The sequence below is a fragment of the Carassius carassius genome, chromosome 2 (assembly GCF_963082965.1).
Source record: "Carassius carassius chromosome 2, fCarCar2.1, whole genome shotgun sequence".
NCBI lineage: Eukaryota > Metazoa > Chordata > Actinopteri > Cypriniformes > Cyprinidae > Carassius > Carassius carassius.
Genome location: NC_081756.1, coordinates 42,193,375 through 42,217,491, shown reverse-complemented (window position 1 = coordinate 42,217,491; position 24,117 = coordinate 42,193,375). Strand labels below are relative to the sequence as shown.

Genomic DNA, 24,117 nt, shown 5'->3' with positions numbered 1-24,117 from the left:
CAGAAGGGACCAATGCAAATCCGAAATGGACAAAAATAATAATAATAATAAAAATACTATAAAAGCACTATAAACATTTTCATGTACTAATCTCAAATTCTACATAAGACATTTCATTTGGAAAACAAAGTATATTAGGATGTTACATTTATGTTCACGGAAACTATTTCCTCATTTGCAGCAATCAAGATATTTTTTCCATTCAGCATTCAAACAGCATGTCGCATTCAGCTATGACCGAAACTCTACAGTAAAACTCTTTTCAATATGTTCCTCTGTTCCCATTATAAGCATAATTGGAACATAAAGGTCTTTTGTTTAAAAGGACTGTATTTATTGGTGATTCTGAATGGTGCGGTACTCAATATCGGGTATCTGTTAGATGAGAGCACTGGAGTAGTGGAGTCATCATTCACACAGACAGTAACTAGAATTCAAAACCTTGATGAGAAAGGCTCAGTGCACTGCTGAATAGATGCAGTACTTTAAGTTTTGCCCCCAATCTTTCCTTTCTTTTTGCTCTAATCATTTCGTAATAAAGCGTGATTTGCCACTCAAAAAAAGCGATGTTGCTTTAAAGCACATCACTGTGCCCTTAATATCCATTAAGATACTGGAGCCTTCTCCACACAGAGAATTATTTAAAGAATCCAAGGAAAGAAAATTGCAAAGAAACACCATTAATAGTGTGTATATTTAGGTAGTAATAACTAGCACAAATGTATTGTTCATAAGATTTCAAGAACACAGATACACTTGTAACACGTAAAACATAATTTGTAATTGTGTTTTTACATTAACATCAGTTTCAACATTAACTAGGTGGAAACCCTCACAGCTGGGCAGCCACTTTTAAACGACGTAAAACAAACAAGCAAACTGTGCTTGAATAACAGGACCTGGGTCTCATGGAGTCATTTATTTTCATGTTAGGCTGAACTATGTTTGAAATGAGAACTACATCTCCTTCAATTCTTAGCCAAATACCAACCGCATTCTTGGATCATCGCTTGAGTACACAGAACCTTCAAAGGCTTCCTTGCTGGATTTTTTTTCCCTGGCACTCGGTCTCCCCCATTCCCTTTTCACATACACATCTTTTATGTATTTACATATTACTCTTTTTAAAAGCTAGCAAGTCTTCTTAGCACTGAAGGGTTGTATCACAGAGACAGATATACAAGCATATTAAACCACTTGTTGATATTTTTAGAGCTGAAACAACGAATCGATTTAATCGATTAAAATCGATTATTAAAATAGTTGTTAACTAATTTAGTCATCGATTCGTTGCTAAATAACTTTTATTTGCCGTAAGCGGCTCATTTCGTGCATATTTCAAATCTGCGGTGACCAAAGTGTGGCAGTAATGAGCCACCGGAGGTTTTACTCAGCCAGTACAGCAGGAGAAGTAGCGAATAGCCAATAGCTGGCCTCGATTTATGTCACGTGCTTCCCGAACAGCGTCTCTGCAGCATTCAGCGTGATGTGGGAGCTGGGAGTACTTTACTTTGAGCCTTCAAAAAAGAAGAGTAACCTGTAAACTCTGCACTACTGAACTGTTTAAGGGGACGTTCACATATCGCGTCTTTTGCGCGCTCAAGTTGGTTATTTCCAACACTGCACCGCATTGAGTTAAAAACATTTAAACTTTTCAGAATGCCGCAAGCGCACCGCGGGTCATGTGACAAGAACTAACCAATCAGCTTCATTCTTTCCCGTAACAACATTAAAAGCTCAGTCAAGATGAAAGGAACAGCTGATCATAGTTGTATATGGATTTCCATTTTGTAATAAATTTAGTAGCAGAGCTACTGCAAGCGATTTTTTGAGCTGCAAATCCATTTATCCTTTGCTGAAATTTCTGCGTCTTCAAGGAGAGAGCACGTCATGGTTGCTTAGCAAAGGCAGACGCCTCAGGGGCGCTTCTGCACGAGCGCTTTGGAAAGGAGGAGAAAGCGGTGCGCCTAGCGTTTTCCACGCGTTTTTAGGCGCGATTTGTGAACGGCCCCTAAGACTTTAATTTGTGCAGATTCTCCAGTACAATGTTGTTTGCAAATGTTCGTAAAAGCTGATAACATTGCTTTTTAACAGTTAACATTTAAAGATTTACAAACATGTTCGGTGATCAGTTTGTCGTTTACCAGTTCAAAATTCAGTCGTGCAGCCTAATTATGACTGAATGAGAGAGGTAAATGTTTAAAGATATTTGAAATGCACTTTTTTTTTCTAAGTATTCACTGCTCTTTTTCACACAGCAGGTTTTTTGTGTGTGTCCAATTTTTTTTTTCTGGACAACCTTCTGATGGATTTTACTTTAAATTGTGAGTTACATTCAGGTTTCATGCCATTGGCACTTTTTTTGAAGGATTGTTTACAATTTCACAGCAAAAGCTATAAAGCTGTTTCCCAGTAAATAATAAAATACAATGCACTGCAATTTTATTCTGTTTTATCCTTATTCTTCGTGAAAATATGTTCTGAAAGATTCCTTAATAAGCTTTGTTCAGGATGTTAAACTACTTTAGGAGCTCTAAGGACTGCCATGGTGAAAACATTATTTAAAATCTCCTTGTAAAATTTGCTAGAGTATGGGTCAGTGTTGTGATTGCAGAAGAGTTCGACAAAGGATTACTAACACAATAAAACAACTCCAGGTATATTTTTGATGAGTATATGACAGTGCAAAATGGTTAAAATCTCTTAAAAATCTATGCTGAAGGATAAAGACCATTTATTAATAATTTACTTGGAGAAAAAATGGAAAAAACTAAAATATAAGTACATAATCGATTAATCTGTCGATTATTTTTACGATTAATCGGTTTATCAAAATAATCGTTAGTTGCAGCCCTAGATATTTTGATCACACACGATACGAGTGAACAACTCTGTGTGGCAGCCTGGAAAAGTGGTCAGCAACTAAACTCTTAAACTCTATTCCACATGGCCTCCAGGACACCTCTCAAAGTAGACTACATTTGTTTTCAGTTACTAAGAAACATTAACAGATCTTATTCAGGGTAAACGCCACATTTAATGTGACCCGAATGAAAACAAGGCTGTGAGGATCAGAAGTAGGAATATGAAATGTCCATTCAATGGGTTGTGTGGTCTTAAAGATGCCATGAAAACTAAAAGTGTTGTGTGTTAGCTTTGTGCTAATGCTAACAATTTAAAATCTTTTCTACATTTGCAATAAGGTACACAACAATACAACCTATTAAAATGAGTGTTTCTCAAGAGCCTCATTTCATTTCTGCCAATTTCTAAAGTAAAAACTCAGCCAACACAAGTTTCCCAAAAACTTTGGTTTGCTCGGAACATGAAAATGTTACATAATGTCTTCTGTTCACCCACTTAAAAAGGGGTTGGTGTAGTGAGTACTGGATGGTTTTTGGCTCGAGCCTCATAAGGAACCGACATCACTGTGTCCTTGTAAGGCACTTAACCCAAGGTTTATCCAGGGGAATTGACCCTGTAATAATATAGGGACACCATGATTGTGCCAAGTAAGACAAGTTCCTGGAAAAGCATTAGGTTAAGGGAGTGAAAATTCAATACACTTTTCTGTTGTTTTATTTGTTCATTGGGTTGGCATCCAATTTTCAAATTTGAGATTCGAATATCCTTTTCTTTTTTTTTTTTTGAACACCTGGCATACACTGCGAAACGGTTCTCATTCGTGTTTGAATATGAATCACCCATGAGTGAACGTCATGATACAGTTCATCTAGAAGAGAAGACAAAAATGCAGAAGACCTCAGTTGTGTGGGAGCACTTTAAATTGAGTGAGGACAAGACAAAGGCAGTGTGTCAAATATGTGATTCGAAACTGGCCTACAGTACAACAGCATATCAAGCTTGAGTTCTGTAAGAAGTATGCCTATAATATATTGTTGGTGTAAAAAAAATTAAACTACTTTTATCCTCCATGTTAATCAGTAATTTTACACATGATAAAAATGTGCACTTAATCTGCTTGGAATATACTTGCGAATACTGCAGTCATATATATATATATATATATATATATATATATATATATATATATATATATATATATATATATAAAAAAAGTACAGTAGCCCAGTCTAATAATAATTTGTCTATATTAAAAGTATTGCTCTTAACAAACCTGTGTTTTGTATCACTAGTGCAGTATCCGTTTTCTGAGCATTTAAGCCCTGCCTGCGTGAGGCGCACCGTTTCATGCTCGCGCTGTTCTGTAGTTTATTAAAAGTTTATTAATTCTGAACGTGTTGTGTGTCCACAATGCATCAAAATGTGCACTCCCTTGGGTCTGCAGCAACACACCCGCAACATGTAAAATCGATTGGATGAACGGTTCTTGACATAATAAAAATGCAAACAGACAGACAGAGAGATTCCTGCCTTTAATAAACCGTGTCTACACTGGACATGACAGTTGTCATGACGCACTGCAACAGCTAAAGTCTGTCTACACTGAACTTGACAAAGCGCCCTTTGAAAATCATTTGAATTTTGTGTCAGTATGTCATTAATAGAACGTGCCGTATCAGGTGTAGACATGGTGTTGAGAAAAGAATGTGTTCGGCCCACTGATCTATATATGACTGGATTGCTCATCACGTTCTTAACTGCCAGTGAAGCCACCGCAAGTGTTTGATCTGCCATCTTACTAATCCCTACTGGCAGAGAGACCATTGAGTCACATGCAAACCGCTGACCTAAAATCACCTGATTTGAAGCAAATCAGTCAAACAGGATGTTTGTAAATTATGTAAATTAATGTTTACTTGAGATGTTATTTGCAGTGTTTACGGTCTTTTTGGGCAGGATAAGCAATATATTTAAATCGTTTAGGTGGGTGTGTCTGCTGTGCACTTACGATCCAACACAAAATATTTCTTTATGAATATAATTGTTCAGGAATTATTAAACGTGAACATATTCGTATCAGAAATGGATTTGAATATATTGCAATTAATAATACAATTATGTTGTTAATATTGCTCTATAATGTAATGAAAAGCTTAACTTACTATATTGGAAATAAAGCCAATATAGTAAAATGTCTTTAAATCCGTACTGTATATAGAGCATCACAGTCCCGCCCACAGCCCGAGAGAGCTTAGGTGCCGGAAGTAAATTTCCCATTCATTTCTCCCATTGACTTTCAGAAAAAATCCGCATCTAAGGAGTTTTAGAGCATGTCTGAGGATAACCAGCTGCGGCTGAACTCATAAGCACACAACATATCATTTCGAGTAAAAAAATTAAGAGAAAATCCAAAAAAAAAAAAATCAAAGGTACAAGACTGTGTACATATTTTCATTTCGAGCGAAGGAACTACTCGTCCCATAAACCACCGCGCCTCACTGAATTCGACTGAAGCCACAACCGCGAAAAGAGCCTTTTGAGCGACTTCCAAATCTGACGACGGCCGTGTGAACTTTTTCCTCCAGTGAATTTTATTTTATATAGTGAATGTGCAGTTAATAGCATTAACTGCAATAGTATTAATACTGTAAATAAATAGTGTTTTATATAGGTATTGTGTATTGATTTTTATATTTATCATCGTGTATTTTATATATCGTGTGCGTGTGTGAAAGCGGTTAACGATAACGTCAGCAATGGTGCAGTGCTTTGTGCCTGACTGCAATCACCGCTCAGTCGTCAACACATGTCGTTGCCATTACACAAATGTTCAGTAAATGCTAAGTATGCCTAGCCTAAATATTGTTTTGACAGTGGCATCATAAAATGTTTTATATGACTCATACCATATGAAGGCTACAGTAGCCTAGCTAAAGTGGATGATAATGCTAACTAACGTTACCAATATCTCCTTGCAAAACTCACCAAAACTTGTAGGTCTTGTCCCTCAAGCTGACCCTCGGACACGCTACACTCAACTAACGTTACATGACCCTATCTGAAGTGGTTTTCACCCCTTTGAACACTTTTGTTTTCCTCCTTGAAAAAAGCCATCATGGCCAAGGAGATCACGATTGCACTGATAAGTCTACTGTTCAAAAACGCAAAATAGGTTTTAATTTATTAAACTTATTAAATTAATTTTTTTATGATCTTCAGTCTTCACGGACCTTTGCGGGGTTTAACCAGAGGGTTACACGAGTTCGACCAATCAGATGCATCACTGTGGGATTGTTCAGGATTGTGGGTAATGAAGTACTTATCCAAGACATAGCGAATATAAGCCATTTATCTCAAAACAAGGTAAGTGCCCCATGAACCTTTGACGTTTATATGAGCATATACTATCGCTTAGTACAGCCGTAGCTGGTTTTAAGTCTACCATGTATGGTAACGTTTTTATGGCTTATACCCCAACTGTCAACGGAGAAATTGAATTGAATTTTTACTTCCGGCACCGGCTGTGGGCGGGACTGTGATGCTCTATAGTCAGTTATTTCTCTGAATAAATTCAGATTTCAGCATGAGCACTTTGTCGTTTGTTATATATGTTGAGGTCGTGTCCATCTGATGTTTATGGTGTTTATCATGTTCATGATGTTCGCTACTGTAATGAACGTAGCTTATATTTAATAACTATGGGAAATTCCCGACATTTAAAAAATAACCGTTTACATGCCTAGGGTGTTTGCATTGTAAGAATGTACAGAGATAATTCAGATTTATAAACACTGACTTGTTAGGTGATATTTTCTCATTAAAATCATACAGTTTCCTATTAATTCAATAGAACGGTTACGAACACTAGGGATTACCAATATGGCGGTGCCGCGGCTTTACTTTCATGAAGTCATGAGCAATCCAGTTCTATATTATAGATCAGTGGTTCGGCCCCCTCCCTCTGAAGCTTAGAATATTCGGTGTTGATTACTGCTAAAGCTTCAAAGCTCAAAAAATGGTATTCGTACCAGCCTTACTGAATTCCACTGACAGGAATGTTCTTCCAGGACTAACAGAAGTTGTTGAGGAACATATCGTACTTGGCAATTTCATACCTAGCAGGGCCAACACAAAATCTACACTGCACAACTCTGCATTTTCATTCTTTGCATGTTTGTTGTGTAAATACTTTGATTCTCAGCTCCATTAACACAATTTAAAATGTTACAAATCCATTTCACTCATCTACAACCAAAATCAGCATAGTCAATGCCAAAAAAGTCATTGAAAAGATTCCTACCAGCCAAGTTGTTTTGGATAAACACATCTGTTAAGTGACTCCTTATCTACTAGCATGCAGTATTGTAACTTCTGTGCAGTGTCTGAAAATTGTGATTTCAGGTGATGTACATTCACCTTTTCCCTGTTTGTGGATCACGGTCACTGCTTTGAGTTTAAAGGGCAAAGTGGGGGAGGGAGTCCTTCTCTCAGCACTAAAGTCCTCTTGTTCATTGCACGCTTCTCATTCACATTAGTGGAGCAGCCAGTTCCCAGCTGCCCATTAGCTGTGTGACAGATCTGTAATAAACACAGCCTGTCACCTCTGAAGCCTGCTGCACATTTCCTGGGTAATATATAACCTCCCCAATACACATACCCATCCCCCACCGAAAGACTCAATAGACCTGAAACCCGATTTCTGTCGAGCATCCCAGCAGCTGCTGAAGCAAGAAATTCCACCGCACCCAGATAGCCCTGGAAAATACATGAATATAAAAAAGGACTCCATGAATAAATCAAAACCTCTCTTTTTACTCAACCTATGGAAGAGAATGAAAAAAAGGCAGTGGAGAAATGAAGAAAAAAAAAAGTGAAGAAACAAGGGTACTGCAGGGAGAAGAAGAAAGGGCGATAAGAGTAGGAGGCTGTCAATAAGCTCATGGCCTCAGGTTACTGTAGTATGATTTTGGGTAATTTTGCACACTTTTCTACACCGAGTGTGTGGGACAATCTGGCAGAATTCTGGAGAATGGATTTAAATATGGTAAAAAGTGTTAAAGGAGCTGAGAGATCTCAGTAGGAAGAAGGGCTGTGCCATAATCATACAGTCCACGATAATACCGGTATAAATTCTTTGCATGATAAAAAAAAAAAAGTGTAATACCATTATCAATGATATAGCGACACGATGGCGTATTGTGGATATACATTTCCTAGCTCGCACAACAGCAACAACACAAACTCAATAGGTGTGTTCGACTAGAAGCAGCGCTGTGCATACTGATCGGTGTATGACAACAGAGTATCACGAGAGGGGTTCTAGAGCATATTTGAGCGCACCCTTACCTTCAAAAATAGATGTGGCACATATCTTTAGTAAAGCGGCCTAGAGAGAGGGGAGGGGGATGGTGATTTCAACCAACTAGACCAGCGTAAAAAGATGGCCTGTGCATCATCACGAAAGCATATCAATTGCATGTGTTTAAAACATTGCCAATTTAAACATTCAAATCAGTTTAAAGCATTCAAACATAAGATGCAGAAAAACTCAACTTTGAGTTCATACAGTGTGCATGCAGAGATCTGCGTCTACAGCCCTTACACATCAAATTGAGTTTTGTCTCTTCTTGCTCTAGAAATGACAAATGAAACAATAACTCCAAAGTGTGAGAGTCAGTAGCCTATATTTTTGTGGTATCAACATTTGTAGATAAAGTTGCCCTTAAACGGCATGAAAAAAATGAAACTAACTATGGTAGTCGTTTTACATTCCGGTCAGACAATCTCCTCCTGGTCTAAGTGGACAGTTCTTGCCAGAATAAACTGCCAAGTGAACCAGACATCATGCCAGTAGTCAGAAGCCAGGCTATAAATCACCAGAAGCACAAAAAATTTACTGTTTATTAAAATAAAGCTTATTTTAATAAAGTACAGTTGGTTAATCCAGACAAGTGGAAAGTGGTTTCCTTTAAGGAACTAAACAGATCATCTACTTCAAGTCTGTCCTTCGGCAAAGCATTTCAGCACAGCATGCTAGAAGCTGGGATGCATATTATTAATTCATGCAGCTTGCAAGGCACACTTATTTGGATTTTGAAGCTGTATTGATTCGAAAAAAGCAAGGAGAGAGAGAAAACCTTTGGCCTTTAAAAGGCTAGCATGTAACTGAATCACTGATGAGTGCTTGCAATATTCACACAAGGCTGAAGCCACTCGTCAGGATATCTCCGACAGCTCGATGTAGCAAAGATGACCTTCAGCGCAGAGATGAAATGACAGGATAAAAAGATTCCAGAGCCTGCTGAACAGAAACCTCAGCACCCACACAGTTTCTAATATGGTCATTTTAATCAGCGAATGGAAATTTTGTTGTAATGAAACAACAGTGTCCAAATTTCCCACATCTAAATGTCAGCAATTCCATCAACAATGAGGGGTGATGGATGGTGTTCTATTATACAAGTCAGTTTTCTTTAATAGCTTTGTTCTCGGAGACTGCAAGTATCTTTATGTGATTTCTAATCCATATATCAATTAGCTGTTGGGATGATAGGGTAAAGACATGTGCAGGAGAAAATGGCTAGTTCAACAAGGTTATTTACACTGTGCTGTCTCGTCTTGTATAATATCTCGTTTTGGCATGCAAGTCTTTTTAATACTTAAATTCAGCTGTGATTTGCATTTGAAATTCAGTTTTTTTTTTTTTTTTTTATGTTTTATATTAACTTTTCCAGCTCACAGGCCTTCTTCAGTGTGTCAGGACAAAAAGTGTGACACCTTGACCCTAACGTTGGATAAACCGTGGAAGACACAGGGGTGTTAAAGGGCAGGACATCTCTGTGGTGACTTCTTACTCTTCACTGCTCTCTCAGCTTATCAGTCCATATCTCCTCCCCCATTCACCCCGTGAGGAGTTCACAGAGTTCAGCTCTCCTGAGAGCTCTGGCAGCTTAGGAGAGAATGAAAATGAATGGGAAACGGTGGCTAGACACAAGGTCAAAATGGATATAAAAATCTCCATTACGATATGAAAAGCTGGTGGAGGAAGGAGGGAGCTTTGAATGTCAGAGGGAAGGATTGCTTTTGAGGGCCTGGTTTTGTGTTTCCTTTATGTGAAAACAAAAGACCCCAAAACAGTAAGTCACCAATGCTCTTGTAAAAGCAATCACCAATGCTTGTCAGAGACTCTTTCCACCTGAGAAATCAGGCATTTACTATCATTGAAGTTACATAATTAATTGATCAATTTTTATCTGAGAAGCTAAGCAGGTTAAACAAAAAAATAATGTGTAAATGTGATTAAGGAGGAACCGTCACGCAGATACAATGCAAGTGTGAAATGCTTCCAGTCTGTACTGTGAAATAACACCACTGTTGACAGTCGAGCTGCTGTGAAGAATGACTGGGAAAATAGTACTAAACAACATTAGTTAAGAGCGGAGATTTCCTGTTAACATTACTGTAGATCAAAAGCAATGCATTCATATAGGCATATTTGCAAGTCTAAACTGATGTTTCTTTTCAAATAAAGGTCTTTTTTATGCAGTCTGGTGACAAAACTTGGGTCATGTGACTGGAACAAGGAGGGCCATCATTCTTAGAAGAAAGTTAACATTCATCCGTTAGCAATCCTATTCATCTCAATGGCACTTGCTCAGCTGGTGCAGGACCTCCCAGAAGTCAGCACCATGTGACTTATCCCTCTGAAGTTGGTCGATGGCACCACAAGAACGTGCACAGAGTAAATCCTTCAACATCCTGAGCTGTGATGCCAAACCCAGGGAAAAGGATCAGCTGGAGTAGCTGTTCAGACCAACAATTATTTGTAATTATTTGTTAATAACCTTCTTCAATCATACACTATCAAACAATTTTAAACAATTAATTTCCACAGTACTACCATGGGTTTTCCATGGTATACTTGTATTGTTGTCTTTCCAAACTAATGCAAATCAAATATGCTACCATTATTAATGGTGTTGCCTAAAGATGTGATCTGTGATGGGAAAATAGGTCTGCATAAATCTGAAGCTAAATGATGATAGTGAGGACAACAATAAGCATTAACTGATAAGAACACCCAGCACAAGACATGAAAAGAATAATCTTGTGTTTTCCAGGGAAGTTTCACCACCAACACTGTACATCAAAGAGTAAGCAAACATCCACAAAAGGGATTATGAAAATAATAATAATAATAATAATATGAAAACCCTGCAACACAGGTTACAGCAATAGATGATGTGCAACATCACAGCTCGGTTTCAAAACCTAGTGAGCTACCTCAATACCTACTGTCTAGATGGGCACAAATAGTTTCGCACTGGACAATCATTTTTTTGAGTTTGGCATTATCAAGTTGCTACACTAACGTCATGATACTGATGTCATGGAAATATTATTTAAAATCATTACTGCCCTTGCCTCGGCTAACAACAAATATATATTTTCCCAAGGCTTGGGATGCACTGTTGAATATATATTAGGGTTGTGCCGATAGACGATAGTATCGATGGAAGCAGATGTCTCTGTCGATAGTCAAGACGATATTAGGCTCTTTCTCCTATTAACATATTAAATTATAATAATAATAACAACTATTATTATTTTTATCAAACTGCCCAGCTATTTCATTTCAGCATCGCATTTATCTCTCTCTCTCTCTCTCTCACACACACACACACACACACACACACACAGCGCGCATGCGCAATAGAGGATTAGAGCCTGTAAAGTTAGTCGCTGAAGTTGTCCGCTTTGACTCGGATGACTCGTTAAATCCATGAAAAAAGAGAAAACGAGGAGTTTTTGTCCCACACATTTAATGGCTGATACACGGCAATGCGCACTTCTCATACATGAGAGATTAACTCTTTCATGGCATTACAAATAAAGTAAAGAAAATAATAACATCCATAGAGGTTCTCACGTAGTCCTTCTCTTAAAGACTGATCACTTAACTTATAACACTCACTATGTGGTGATGTAGAAGGACTACGTGAGAACCACTATGGATGATAAGTTCGCTCTGCACCTTGTTATTATTTTCATGCACACTGCACTATAAAGTGATGAATGCAAAATACATAGTTTTGTCTGTTACAAAGTCTCCATCCACAAACAACTGTTGGACTTTAAATTAAATCTACTATCGATTTTCACCATTGTCTGATTTTGCAGAACATTTACACGGATAACTTCCATACGCAGATGCGGCAAATTTGTCATAGGACGCACGATATGACAGTTGCGTCTGACTATATATGAACTAGCCGTTTTAAATACAGTATTTTTACAGTAGTTTATCAGTATGTTTGAAAGAATTTTTTTTCGATTAATGGTGATTCCATAGGCTCTCTCTCGCTCACGCACCTGCGTGGTTTAAAACACCAAATAGTTATGATATGACAAGAACAAGAGTCTCTCTCTTGCTCCACCCACTCACGATAATATCATCTATTGTCGATCTCAAGGGCTGACGATATGACGATTTGGAAAATCACCGTATCGCCCAACATTAATATATATGACTAATATATAGTACAGTGTAAAAGTATATTAGATGTTTCTCAAAAACATTTGTTTTAAAATCTTTTGTTTAGTGTGACAATATGGCTTTTGCAAATATTGTATACATGTCTGGTTGTAATTAAACATCTTTAAATAAAATTTTGTAAGCATCTTAGAATTTGGTTCAAGATTATCTTATTGGGAAGCATAATGACGTTGCCTACCTTTGTGTGTTTAGTGGCCTATATTATCCTTAAATTGCTGCTCCCATAGGCTGCTCACTAGGTTTATTGCACATGTCTAAATGTGCATCTGAGAGTGTAAAAAGAGCCGGCAGATGAAGAGATGCAGACAGGACTTACAAATCTTGTGTTTCCCTTTCATGGGAAATTTCACCAACAACTCCTGGGGGTTGGAGCAAATGAAGACAAATGGAGAAGTCGACTCCTCGCTGATCTTGGGATACTGAAAAGAGAGAGAGGAAACAATGAGCTGATTTCAGTCACTTGGTTACCATGCACAGAGAGCACAGCGGCTTTGAAAGGCTTCTTTTCCTCGTAATTGATAGGAAGCACACAGGAGAGGCGAAATTGACTGGCACTTTCATAAGAAAGGTGACATCTATCTAATATGTCAGGGGAATGCACAGGTCATCTTATTTCCTCCCGACCATCAGAGAGTTGTGTGATTGTATCACGGCATTCGAGAAGCACAAGCTTTTCACAACACTATTTCCTCCCCCCACACCAACACTAAAAGAGAGCTTGACACAATCAGGGCTTTTAAGAGTGCTGCAGATAGGAGGTCCCTCTGCATACTTGAGTTGTCTCGCAGGAGATGTGGATAAATTCAGTCACTGCTAGATTTCCTTACACTCTTGTTGTGATACGCCCACATATCTGATTGAAATGCTTGTGGGGAAATGTCGCTTCAAGATCAGCAGATGAAAGGTTGAACATTTTACTTCTAACTCTAACATTATAGTATATAAGGTTAAAATATAGAAATGCATACCAACATTAAAAATTTCATAAAATATGAGGGAAAATATGTCTCTTTTTAGCTCTTTAAGTGGTCAACAATTCTTTTTGGCCTTTCGAAGCATTTTTATAACCTTTCATAAGTTCAATTAAACAGTGTGACAAATAAAAGGACAAATGGATACCTAAACCTTTTGTTGTTCATTTCAAAGGGCATGCATTTACTAAAACTCTACTGCAACATTTCAAAAGAACATGGTCAAATTATCCATATACCAAAATGGACATATTGTGTAAAAAGCCCTTCTCGTAAAAATAAATAAATACATAAGTAAATAATAATAATAAAAAAAAGAAAAAAAATATTTGATACTTTAGACTCCACTTGGGTATACATCGGTGTAAAATCTGGGTTGCTAAGTAAAACCAGTTAAGAGCCACTGGGTAAAACAAACCGACAGACAGCCATTACACACATTACAGAAATATAATTCTTGGAAACCCTGATCTCATAAAACCGACAACTGCTGCGTCTGATGTTGCAGATGTTCTGTGTGTAGAAATGAAGTCAATATTGATAGTAATCTTTAATCGATGTCAGTGTTTTTGAACCTGGCTTCTAACATTGTGGATGCAAAATCTCCACCTTGACTCTAATGTCAAGAAACTAATGGCTTATTTGAAAATACAATAAATAATTTACTGATTATTGTGGGTAACTTGTGTCTCTACAAATAGCAAAACTGTTTGGTTAACTACATTTCTCAGTGTTGCTGTTTTTGTAATCATGCAGCTTCTCAGTAGCAAAACTATTTTATTGATTAGCAGCAGCTGTCTCGCATTATAATTTAATGTTGTGCCTCTTTTGGAGATTCTTTGTTTCTTTGTTGGCTAAATCATTGTAATGATATAAACCTTCATATTCATCCGGAAGAAGGAGGCGGGAACCGGCGGACAATCAAAAACATTTTAATAACAAAATAACCACAAAAACAGCGCACCAGCCCCTCACGGACGACTGGTGCGCGCAAATAAAACCCAAAACACAACTAAAAGCCCAGGCCTGGTCCTCTCTTGTCCTTCACTGTCGTCGCTCCAGTTTTATATCCTTCCATCTCCGCCATGGGCCTCGAGACCGGTGGGTCGAACAGGTGTAGTTCATCTCCAATCACTCCCCCGGCCTCGCTCCCATGTCCCTCGGCCCCGCCCCACTCGTCACAATCATGTATTAAAACTAATTGGAACACAGAACCGGTTGACTATTTTTTTTACATTTACCATTTATAAAACAAATGTTAAGTTGCTTCAATGTAACTAGCTAATTTGCCATATAGCCTGCAGTGTAACTAACTGCTTTCTTCAAAGGATAACTTTCACCTTATTTGGGCTCATTATGTATCAAGAACTGCAGCCAATACACCTGAAATATAAAAATCACCCTTACCGCTCATTGCAGAGAACATTTAAAATCCACATGAAACCCATTTTTCTTACTGAATATTTTGTTTAATTCCAAAATGGTACATTCATGAAGAAAATAAATGGCAGGATTTTTATCTACGTGGAGCCAACTGAATTTTGAAAACAAGGTGCTCTATAACAGAATAGAGCAATGTCAAATAATAATGAGAAAATAGCATCTAAAAAGTTACTATTAAATTAATTTGTATTTGTTTTTCTATTAGTTAACATTATGCCACATCCTGCATGGCCTAAATGACATAAGCGGAAACACAAAGATATGATAATATATATCATGGTGATAATATAAATGATCTATCACCAGAGATTGTGCTATATTTTTCATATTGAGCAAATGGAAATAAATGTGAGGCATGCTTGATGTTAAAAATGGTTAAGCTCAATAAGCAGCAAAAAAGAGAACTCAACATGGACATCGTCCTGTTGGCATTGGCCAAAAAAAAAAAAATCTAAATCACTCCAAAACCCATTGGTGAATGTAATCGGTTGGGAAAGAAAGCAAATGTGTCAATACATTGGATCTTTGCATTCAGTCTTAATGTGACAGCTGCCTAATATATCTGCTGCTGTCTGTGTCATTACTCGTAAATCACACAACAAAAGAAAAACAGAAAATAATTTAACTTAGCTTTATCATGAATCTGTAAATTGAATGCAATAAAATGGAAATGTATATGTATAATACATGAATATGAATGTGTATTTGATTATTCAATAGTACCTGATCACTGTTACTGGAAAACTTACACCAATGTTTATTTTATTTGTAATTAATTGAAATAGGTTTTTGTCCTACTGTGCTTCTTTGTTCTTATTTTTGATGACAAAAATAAAACTAAAAAAAAAAGACAGAAATGTGACATAAAATGTGTTTAGTAGGGGGAGTGAATTATAGAGATAATTTCTTGTTTTCTTTGGAAAAATGTGCACTGAGAAATTGTGCACAATGAAACCTGGAACATGCATTTAAAAAACGTAAATGGCTTAAATTTTGATTTCTTGATGAAATGTCTCGCAAAAGCATATTTTTTTATGAAGTTTAATGGGATAAATAACTGCAGAGTGCAAAGATTAAGCATTTGGGCTAAGACTCATTTAAAAGGATGACAGATTGCCTGATGGTCTGGTGGGAGGATTACTGAACAAAAGACTAACAGCACTATTTCTAAATAGCTTCCTTGAATGCTCTGCTCAGTCTTCTTATTTGTAAGACAACCTTCATAAAGCCTCTATATGCATCTCAAACTAAACAGTGAATAAAGGCAATAGAGGATTTTCTTTGTTTTACCAAGGAACTAATCTCAAATTCAAGCCAACTGCCTTAATAAAAGAAGCCTATAGACACAAAGGACGGTATATATATGGCTAATGTTCTGAATCTAATAATCCTGATCAAAGAATGAACTCAAAAACATTTCCCTTTCATCCTTCCATGGTTAATTAGGATTTAATGCTGCTGAACTGAACTGGCCAGCTCTCCCCTCCCCCACATGACAGTTTCAATACCTGACTAATTGAATAGGCATGTCACATTCATATCCATCCACTGAACAAGGGCTTAGAATCAAAAGCTTCAGTTGTATCACTGAATACGATACAATCTGAACATCAGTCATTAAAGTAATATTGTGGGTTAAATTTACCTTAAGCTCTATGGACGCAGGAGTAGCTTGCTACCCATTAGAAAGTAATGTTGGCTTGTTCTGTTGCTCTTCCGCTTTGGAAGTCTTGGTTTTAAAGCAGAAATTAAGCTTGAATTTTTGCTTTTAAGTTCACCGTTTTAGGTGAATGAATTTGTGGTTATGCAATATTAATTTTTATGTGTGGAGATAGCCTATGGCATTAGTGTGTGGCAGGACTATCTGTTAAAATATGGCAAATGGTGACTGTGTTTAAGAAACCTGATTGGATTGGAAACTGTCATTATAATTGCAATTACAAAAATATATCAGCTTTTAAGGAATTCTGTTATCATTTACCAACCCTCACTATTCCATAAGTCTGTGAACCATATTATAAGTCAGTATTACCCTTCTGATGCTAAATAATAGATTTGTATGAGAAACAGACCAAAATTTCAAGTCGTTATTCACTGAAAGTCTCAACCTTTCTTAAAGCATTCATGGCTTTCACAATGTTCTTGTTTTGAGTTGAATGCAAAGTCGTAATTTCCTTTAATCGGTTAATCCGCTTTATGAAACTGGCATGAATGATTTATTCACCAATCTATTTCTCAACTCACTGACCAACTCACAGCTCATTGGAATGGAAAATTGTCTGAGAATAATTATTTTTGGTTTATCACACAAAGCTATTGTATAGGTTCGGAAGACTGGGAACATCGATACTTCCACAATACTTTTTTCTCCTTGTATACTTGCCTATTTTGAAGCTTAAAAGCTCCAGTCCCCATTCATTGTCATTGCATGGAAAAGAGTGAAAGTCAATGGAATACAATGAAAGTCACATAAAAAAATACAAAGGTGAACAAATAACAACTGAATTTTCATTTTGGTGACCTATTGATTTAAGTGAAACAATCAAAAGTGTGACAGTAGCATATTTTTATGCTTTTTGGTTTTGGACGATTGTCTGCTACTGTACGCTTCCAATGCAAGAGTATTATTGTGCACACATTATTTCTGATTTTATATATTGAGGAATGAGTTGATGATACCTGTTGCGGCAACTGACATCATGCCACAAATGCGTTTAACTAAGCTTAAATTGCATTTAACCCACAAAAACTCCTTTAAAATGGAAAGCATCATCCAAAAGCCCTTCACCGTAGCACATTTAAGACAGCTCACACCATGTCTACATGTCTTCCAAAACACTCATCCAGTGGAGTGCAAAATGTGTGCGCAGCCACAACTATCTGCTGACAGGGTGCCAGATAAGTGGAAAGACTTTATTTTTCTCTAGGCTGGGATCCTGCCAGTGTGTCCCAGCTATAAGCAGTGTGATGAGAGATTCATATTGTCCAGTGCAGAGGAGGGCAGCAAAGTGTAAGCAGCCCTTGCCAGAGAACATTATGAGATTAGTGAGCAGACAGAGCACACCATAGCCTATAAGCCTCCACATGTCCCCAAACAAAGACAGCCTGGTGCTTTAACTAGCCAATGGAGCAATGAATCTGAGACTGGCTGTCTGCTCACTACTGCAGAGCAACAGCCTTTCAGCTGATGTCCGCAATTAGATGGCCGAGGCAATCTCCTGCACTGTGGCGCAGTGGTAATAGGGCCAGCCCGCTTGGCTGCACTCAATCTTGGTCAAATAAAAAGGCTTCATTGGCACAGACACCCTGAAACAGGAGAAGCACTAAGGAAGAGGTCCTTAAAAAGAAAAAGGGAATAGAGAAAGAGGCAGGCTGTCAGGATCACTGCTTTCATGCTCTATTTCAACATTTTTAAATGTACTTCACTAAAGTAAGACCAACCCTCAATGGAAAATAAAAAGCTCAGCAGCCTTTTCAAAAAACAAAACAAGGGGGGGGAAGCCTGTAAACCCCTGCAAGCCAAAGACCATCTGGGAGCTGTAGTGAGAAAAATGCCTGAGTAGCATTCCAGCTTTGTGACGGCTAACAGTGAATAAACCATGAAAAGCTAAGAAGAACGTACAGCTTTGTGTGCTCTTACTGCTTTATATCTAAATAATACTGACAAGACATATCTGACAGGCCAATTAATTGGCTGATATCATTACTAATAAAAATGTTAGCTCTGTCTTGTGTCAAAACTGACAGCTTGTCAACCGATAGCAAAAATTGTTTTCTCTTTTCAGATATTTGCAGTGAGTTTTTTTTAGAAAATATTGTAAAAATAAGTGCTAATCAATGCAATTTTTAACTACATGCTGTCAAGCTCCAAAAAGAAGCAGGGGTGGGAGTGGTTCACAGTAAAACTGGATACTAGGATATTATATCTCCACTATAAACACTAACTTTATGTGATAAATTGACCAAAATGTAAGTCCTTGTTCACAGAGGTGGCAATCATTAGTCAAACAAAAGTTCAATTTTGGCTCCAAAAGAATGTTAGTACAGAAGTAATATAGATGTCCTTTTTGGAACACGCTCACTATATAATGTCATTGTATGAAAAATATTTTCCATAAAATAACAGGTGGTGTGCATGAGTACCAAACAAAAACAGTGTTTAGTTTCTTCTCTGTGTGCCAAATGTAATTTCAATTTCATTTCAAACTCTAAGTTTCCCCCTAGAATGGAAAAATATTGTTTATATCGAAATACTATGATGTTGTGAACACATTCGAGAAATAATAGGACACTGTAGGAGCTGCTGCCAGAAAAGTGCACGATCCAAGTCTTAAACATGAGGCGTGCTTTATCTTAAATTCTTCAAACAAAATCATAAATCTACACGGCTTGTCCTACTGTCAGATGCATGTCGTGTCACACACATGTGTTTTCTCGTCGCACAACTTACACAACTTAACATTTCATACGGTTGCATAGTTACCTGTATATATTACAAATTCACACCATTATTTCCATTTTGGTCCACTGTGTATTGTCAAGAGTGTAACAATGTATGAAGTACAGCTTAAACAGAATTCAACTTCAAACTAAATAGCTTTCTGATGGTCAACACATGTCCACCTTTGCATGAGGAAATCTTTCACTCTCATGCAAAATTCCAGATCACATGCACTATTAAAATAGCTGAACCGTGGTAAATGTTTACTTTACCATAAGACTTTAAATTGGTTAAATAATTTTCTGTTATTTCTAATCGTGAACTAAATCAAGTAGAGTACCCCCCCCCCCCTCAAAAAATAAATAAAATAAAAATAAAATAAAAGTTGTCTCAGCCAGTGAAATCACTTTGGGGTCAAAGGGGGAAAAGTCTTTGTAGATAGACAGGATCTTGCACTACATTGGAGAAAAACCTGCTGATTTTGCATGTGGAATTTCTCATGTTGTCAGATTTTAATAAAGAAACAATTTTGAGCTTTGTTGTAAACGCTAATGATGTGGCTAAAGCAGGCTTACACCATTCCAGACAAACGGAAACTTTTCAAATGCAGTTATTTTTATGTATGGCAGGCAGAGCTGCGCTCTCTCCAGTAGGGTTCTGCAGTGATTAATATTTAAACATACTCCTTCACAAACAAACACAACTGGTGTCAAGTTGGAGCACAAATTAATTATACAGCACTGTCCAACACTGCCACTAGTGTTTTTACATAATTTATGTCTCAGCCACAAGAAAATTCATGTCCAGCTATTTCCGCTTCACAGGCTGCCACTGTGTCAATCAGGCTGATGGTAAACACTCACCTTAATGCATACTGAACAGGTAATGTTCCTCTCAGAGGCAGCGGCCCGCAGGGGTAAAAACCATCGTTGTAATGCATTGATTGGCCTTGTTTAAAAAGAGTCACTGAATCAGGCTCCCGCTGAAAACGTATAAGCAAAATGAAACACTAGCAGGCTTCCAATGGAGCCAGAGATGGCTGAAAAGCAGGTCCTACATTAGTATTTGACAGACCTTCACTTACAAAAAATAATGCGCTAGTGAATGGGGGAAAAAATGCAGTTTCACATGATGATGATAGATTTTATGAGGTCATTTATTTTGGAGGTAAGATTTATGTAGCCTAAATGTTTTGATCAGTTCCAGGCCCCTAAACTTCGCCAATGACCTCACCCTTGAGAACAAACCACAAGTAACAAGAAAACAAGGTCACCTAAGAATTGACCATACACTGAGTTAGACACAATAACCCCACTATGGTAACATTCTCAAAGCAATTTCTGTCAGGGAGTAATTTTAAACTTTAAGTGTTACTCACTGTCACCGTCCCACCTGTGGGACGCTTGGCACTCTTTTTTGTTGTTGTCTTTTTCTCTAAGAAATCTTTTAGTAATCATCATAAATCATATATCATTTGAAAGCTTAGAAGCTCAAGATTCATCCTGTGAAAACCATTTTGAAATCGGACATTGCTTTACCATGGAAATGGTACTTTAAAATCTAATGGCGGTCACCTCCCCCTTAGTGGGCAGGGCCAAGTTTCATAAAACAATGCATTACGGTCTTCTAGAACCAAAACTTTTTATAATCTTGGCAACAAACATATCATTGGAAAGGTCTGAGTCTCAGGATTTCATATTTTTGAGTTATTTTGAGATAGAAGGAAAATTCACAGAGAAATCTAGAGAAAAATTCATTAAGCAAAATTCAAAATACTTTTGATGACTCCCGGTGGCTGTGTGTGGTATGACGCCCTAAATACAATCTCACAGGAACCTCAATTTTTTTCATATCAACTTCAAATTTATAACATAACTTATTTAGACACAAGGCTTTAATTTTATACCAATTTTAGAGTAAAAACTGTTATGTAAAATATTTATAATAAATAAAATATAATAAAATTAATATAGTGCATATTATTTTAGTACATTTAAACTTCTATAACTTTTTGATACTTAAATATTTTGAAAAAATTCCACTTTTGCCAACATCTGCTAATTTTCTTCTTTAAAAAGAGAACAACCATATGTTTATATTCCAAAGTGTTCATAAATTACAGCAATTTTAGTTTGGATAGTGCACTTTAATGCCTATTTAAAAAATGGGGGGTGACAGTTAAGGGGTTAATGTTTACATTCAGTCAAAGCCAGTATACTAGATTTGATGCTATATATTCCTAGAGTACTTCCTAGCTTAGAGTACAGAGATTTGATCAACCATGTTTGCTAGTGTATGTTTCGGACCTAAAGTAGTGCTGTGTCTAGCCTCTAAACTCATGTTCACGTTTGAATGTGTATCCTGAGCATGTGACTCTTTGGTGGGTCCTCTAAGTGATGTAGACATAACGAGGTCCATTACCCATCATCCTATTTCCGCTGATTTAACTGTCAGTGTCCAGCCTGATTCAGTGTCACTAGTCTTGCATAGCCAGACCTTCAGACTGACAGCTGAAGCTTTGGAATTCATGGAAGCTTTCATTGGCCTAGGCCCACCCATGAGGCCATTTGATTGACATGTCAAATAAACAATCACACTTCATTTCGATCATCATCACGTTTCGGGCCTTGGAAATGTCGCCACAAGAACACACCAGTGTGTAAAACTCTTGGACGTATTTTAAAGATTCTATTCTGCAAACTTTAAATATTTCACATACTTTGACAATGAGCATTTATCAGGATCAACTAAATGCTGGATTTTCAACAGTTATAAACATGATGGCTTTCTTCTTTTGTGAAGGGGTTTGGTGTCACAGCATCTTTGTTTCCAGGCAGAACCTTAAAGAATGCTACACACACATCTACCAGAAATCCTGTAATTCAACCAATCTGATGACATTTCGAAACTCCTGAAGAGTTTCCACTTTTGTGTGCCATATGCATCAGACGTTTAGCCAACAGTCCATGGGCGTGACATCTGAGGCTGAGACTACAGTGTCACTAAACATTTATTGATTTTTACATTTCTATCGAACGTGAGCATTTTATCCAATGTTTATTGAGGTTCATGTGATGCGTGCCTGCCTATTGATGATATTGACTAATATTATGATTATATTGACGTCCGAAGTTGTGTTCAACTGAAAGTGTCGCTCCACAAACCAATTGTCATCAAAGTACTTTGATACACTAGCCGCATTTCCACTGTCGGGCCAGTGCAAGCCAGGGCTTAAAGCGGGCCGGACGGGGCTAATAGCCTCGGGCCAGTAGCACCGAGGCCAGAATAGCGCAGGGTTTCCACAGTCAGGGCCTGAAGCTCTGCTAAAACACGCCCTTTACACGCCTCTCAGAACAATGCAGCCCCGTCATGCAACCCCATCATTTCACTCACAAAGAGAAGTTATCAGAAAACTAATAAGAAGTAAATCACTGGAACATGCGCGATCACACAGGAACATGTTAAAAGCTTATCGTTTGATTGCATGCTTTGTTAAATATTCAAATTCAAAAGCATCAATGTTTTAACTATAGAATAAGTGATACATTGATCATATTGATTTAATTTATCAGGACTCAAAATTAATCACATAAATACACTTATTTCTATTTTATTTATTTTTAACGCTTATGAAAATAGCCTGCTTATTCAGTCGAGCCGGTTTCTGTTTATTTGTAGCCACAGCCTAGCCGTCACATTTAGAATGAATGATATCTCTATTTTTATAAAAGCTCCCGAACAAAAACATTATTATATTTTTTATGATAGGCAACATGAGCTAAACTCTCGAGACGAGGCTTGTGACAGATAATATAAGTTACTAAATAATTACACGATTGTGATAGAATAAGAAGCTGGCGTCTGATTTCTTCAAGCGGTCATATTTACATAGTCTTTTACATCGCTTAAAATATTTCTGCCTTGTTTAGGTAATTATAATCCACATCGGATCAAGTTATTTCAAACACTCGCTGCTGACTGAAAGTGAGTTTTGAGCTCAACTTATTTTAAAGTGTTTAATGCTGGTGTTATAGTGGTTATCTTTCTGAAATGATCCGCAGCGCAGACGATCTCTATTTTTATAAAAGCTCCTGAACAAAAATCATTATTATATTTTGATTATATATGCTACGTGGAGCTAAACTCTCGAGACGAGACCTATGACAGATAAAATATGTTAAATAAATACACAATTGTGATAGAGAATAAGAAGCTGACGTCTGATCTCTCCTGGTTGCATTTACCATGTTTACTATGGTAACGTTATTAATGTTTAGCGTGCATAATCTTTTACATCGCTTATAAAGATTTCTGCCTTGTTTAGTGATTATAATCTGCATCGGATCAAGTTATTTCAATCACTCGCTGCTGACTAAGAGTGATTTTTGAACTCAACTGATTTTAAAAAGTCTTTAATGCTAAAGTTATATAGCTGTTATCTCTCTGAAATGATCTGCAGCACTGAGCTCTCCAGACGCGGAGAAACTCTGCCTTTGTTCATAACCCCTTCCTCTAGCCCCAGCTGGCCCGCTTTGGCCCAAGGTTTTCGTGGGCCAAAAAACCCTTGCTGTTGGTCCCGAGGAAGCCCCGGCGAGGCACGATCAAGCCCCGGAAGTGACAGTGGAAACGCCACTGGCCCTGGCACGCACTAGCACGCCGGCTTTAAGCCTGACAATGGAAACGCGGCTACTGATCCGTCTGTGCAGCGCAGCTTCAAGCCAAACACTCCTTGAAATTCAGTTGACACCCTTGAGGCCATGGGGCCCTCCCCTTAAGGTGGGGCCCTAGGCGACTGCCTGTAGCACCTCTTGGACAGGTCAGCACTGTGTGGAACTATATCT

At 37.6% G+C, this 24,117-nt stretch overlaps 1 protein-coding gene across 3 annotated transcripts in view; it reads right to left on the bottom strand.

Annotated features, from left to right (window-relative positions):
• The window catches only part of trip4 (thyroid hormone receptor interactor 4), a 99,801-nt gene that overhangs the window by 30,427 nt on the left and 45,257 nt on the right, over positions 1-24,117 (bottom strand). Inside the window, exons 12-14 of one of the 3 annotated variants that reach the window (XM_059516439.1) lie at positions 12,738-12,840; positions 7,523-7,620; positions 7,287-7,443 (exon numbers count right to left, since the gene is read on the bottom strand). In XM_059516439.1, coding sequence (XP_059372422.1) covers positions 7,306-7,443; positions 7,523-7,620; positions 12,738-12,840 — 339 coding nt within the window. In that variant the 3' untranslated portion in view covers positions 7,287-7,305. Of the gene's footprint in view, positions 1-7,286; positions 7,444-7,522; positions 7,621-12,737; positions 12,841-24,117 lie in introns of those variants that run through there. The other 2 variants (XM_059516448.1, XM_059516457.1) reach the window with 2 other exon arrangements.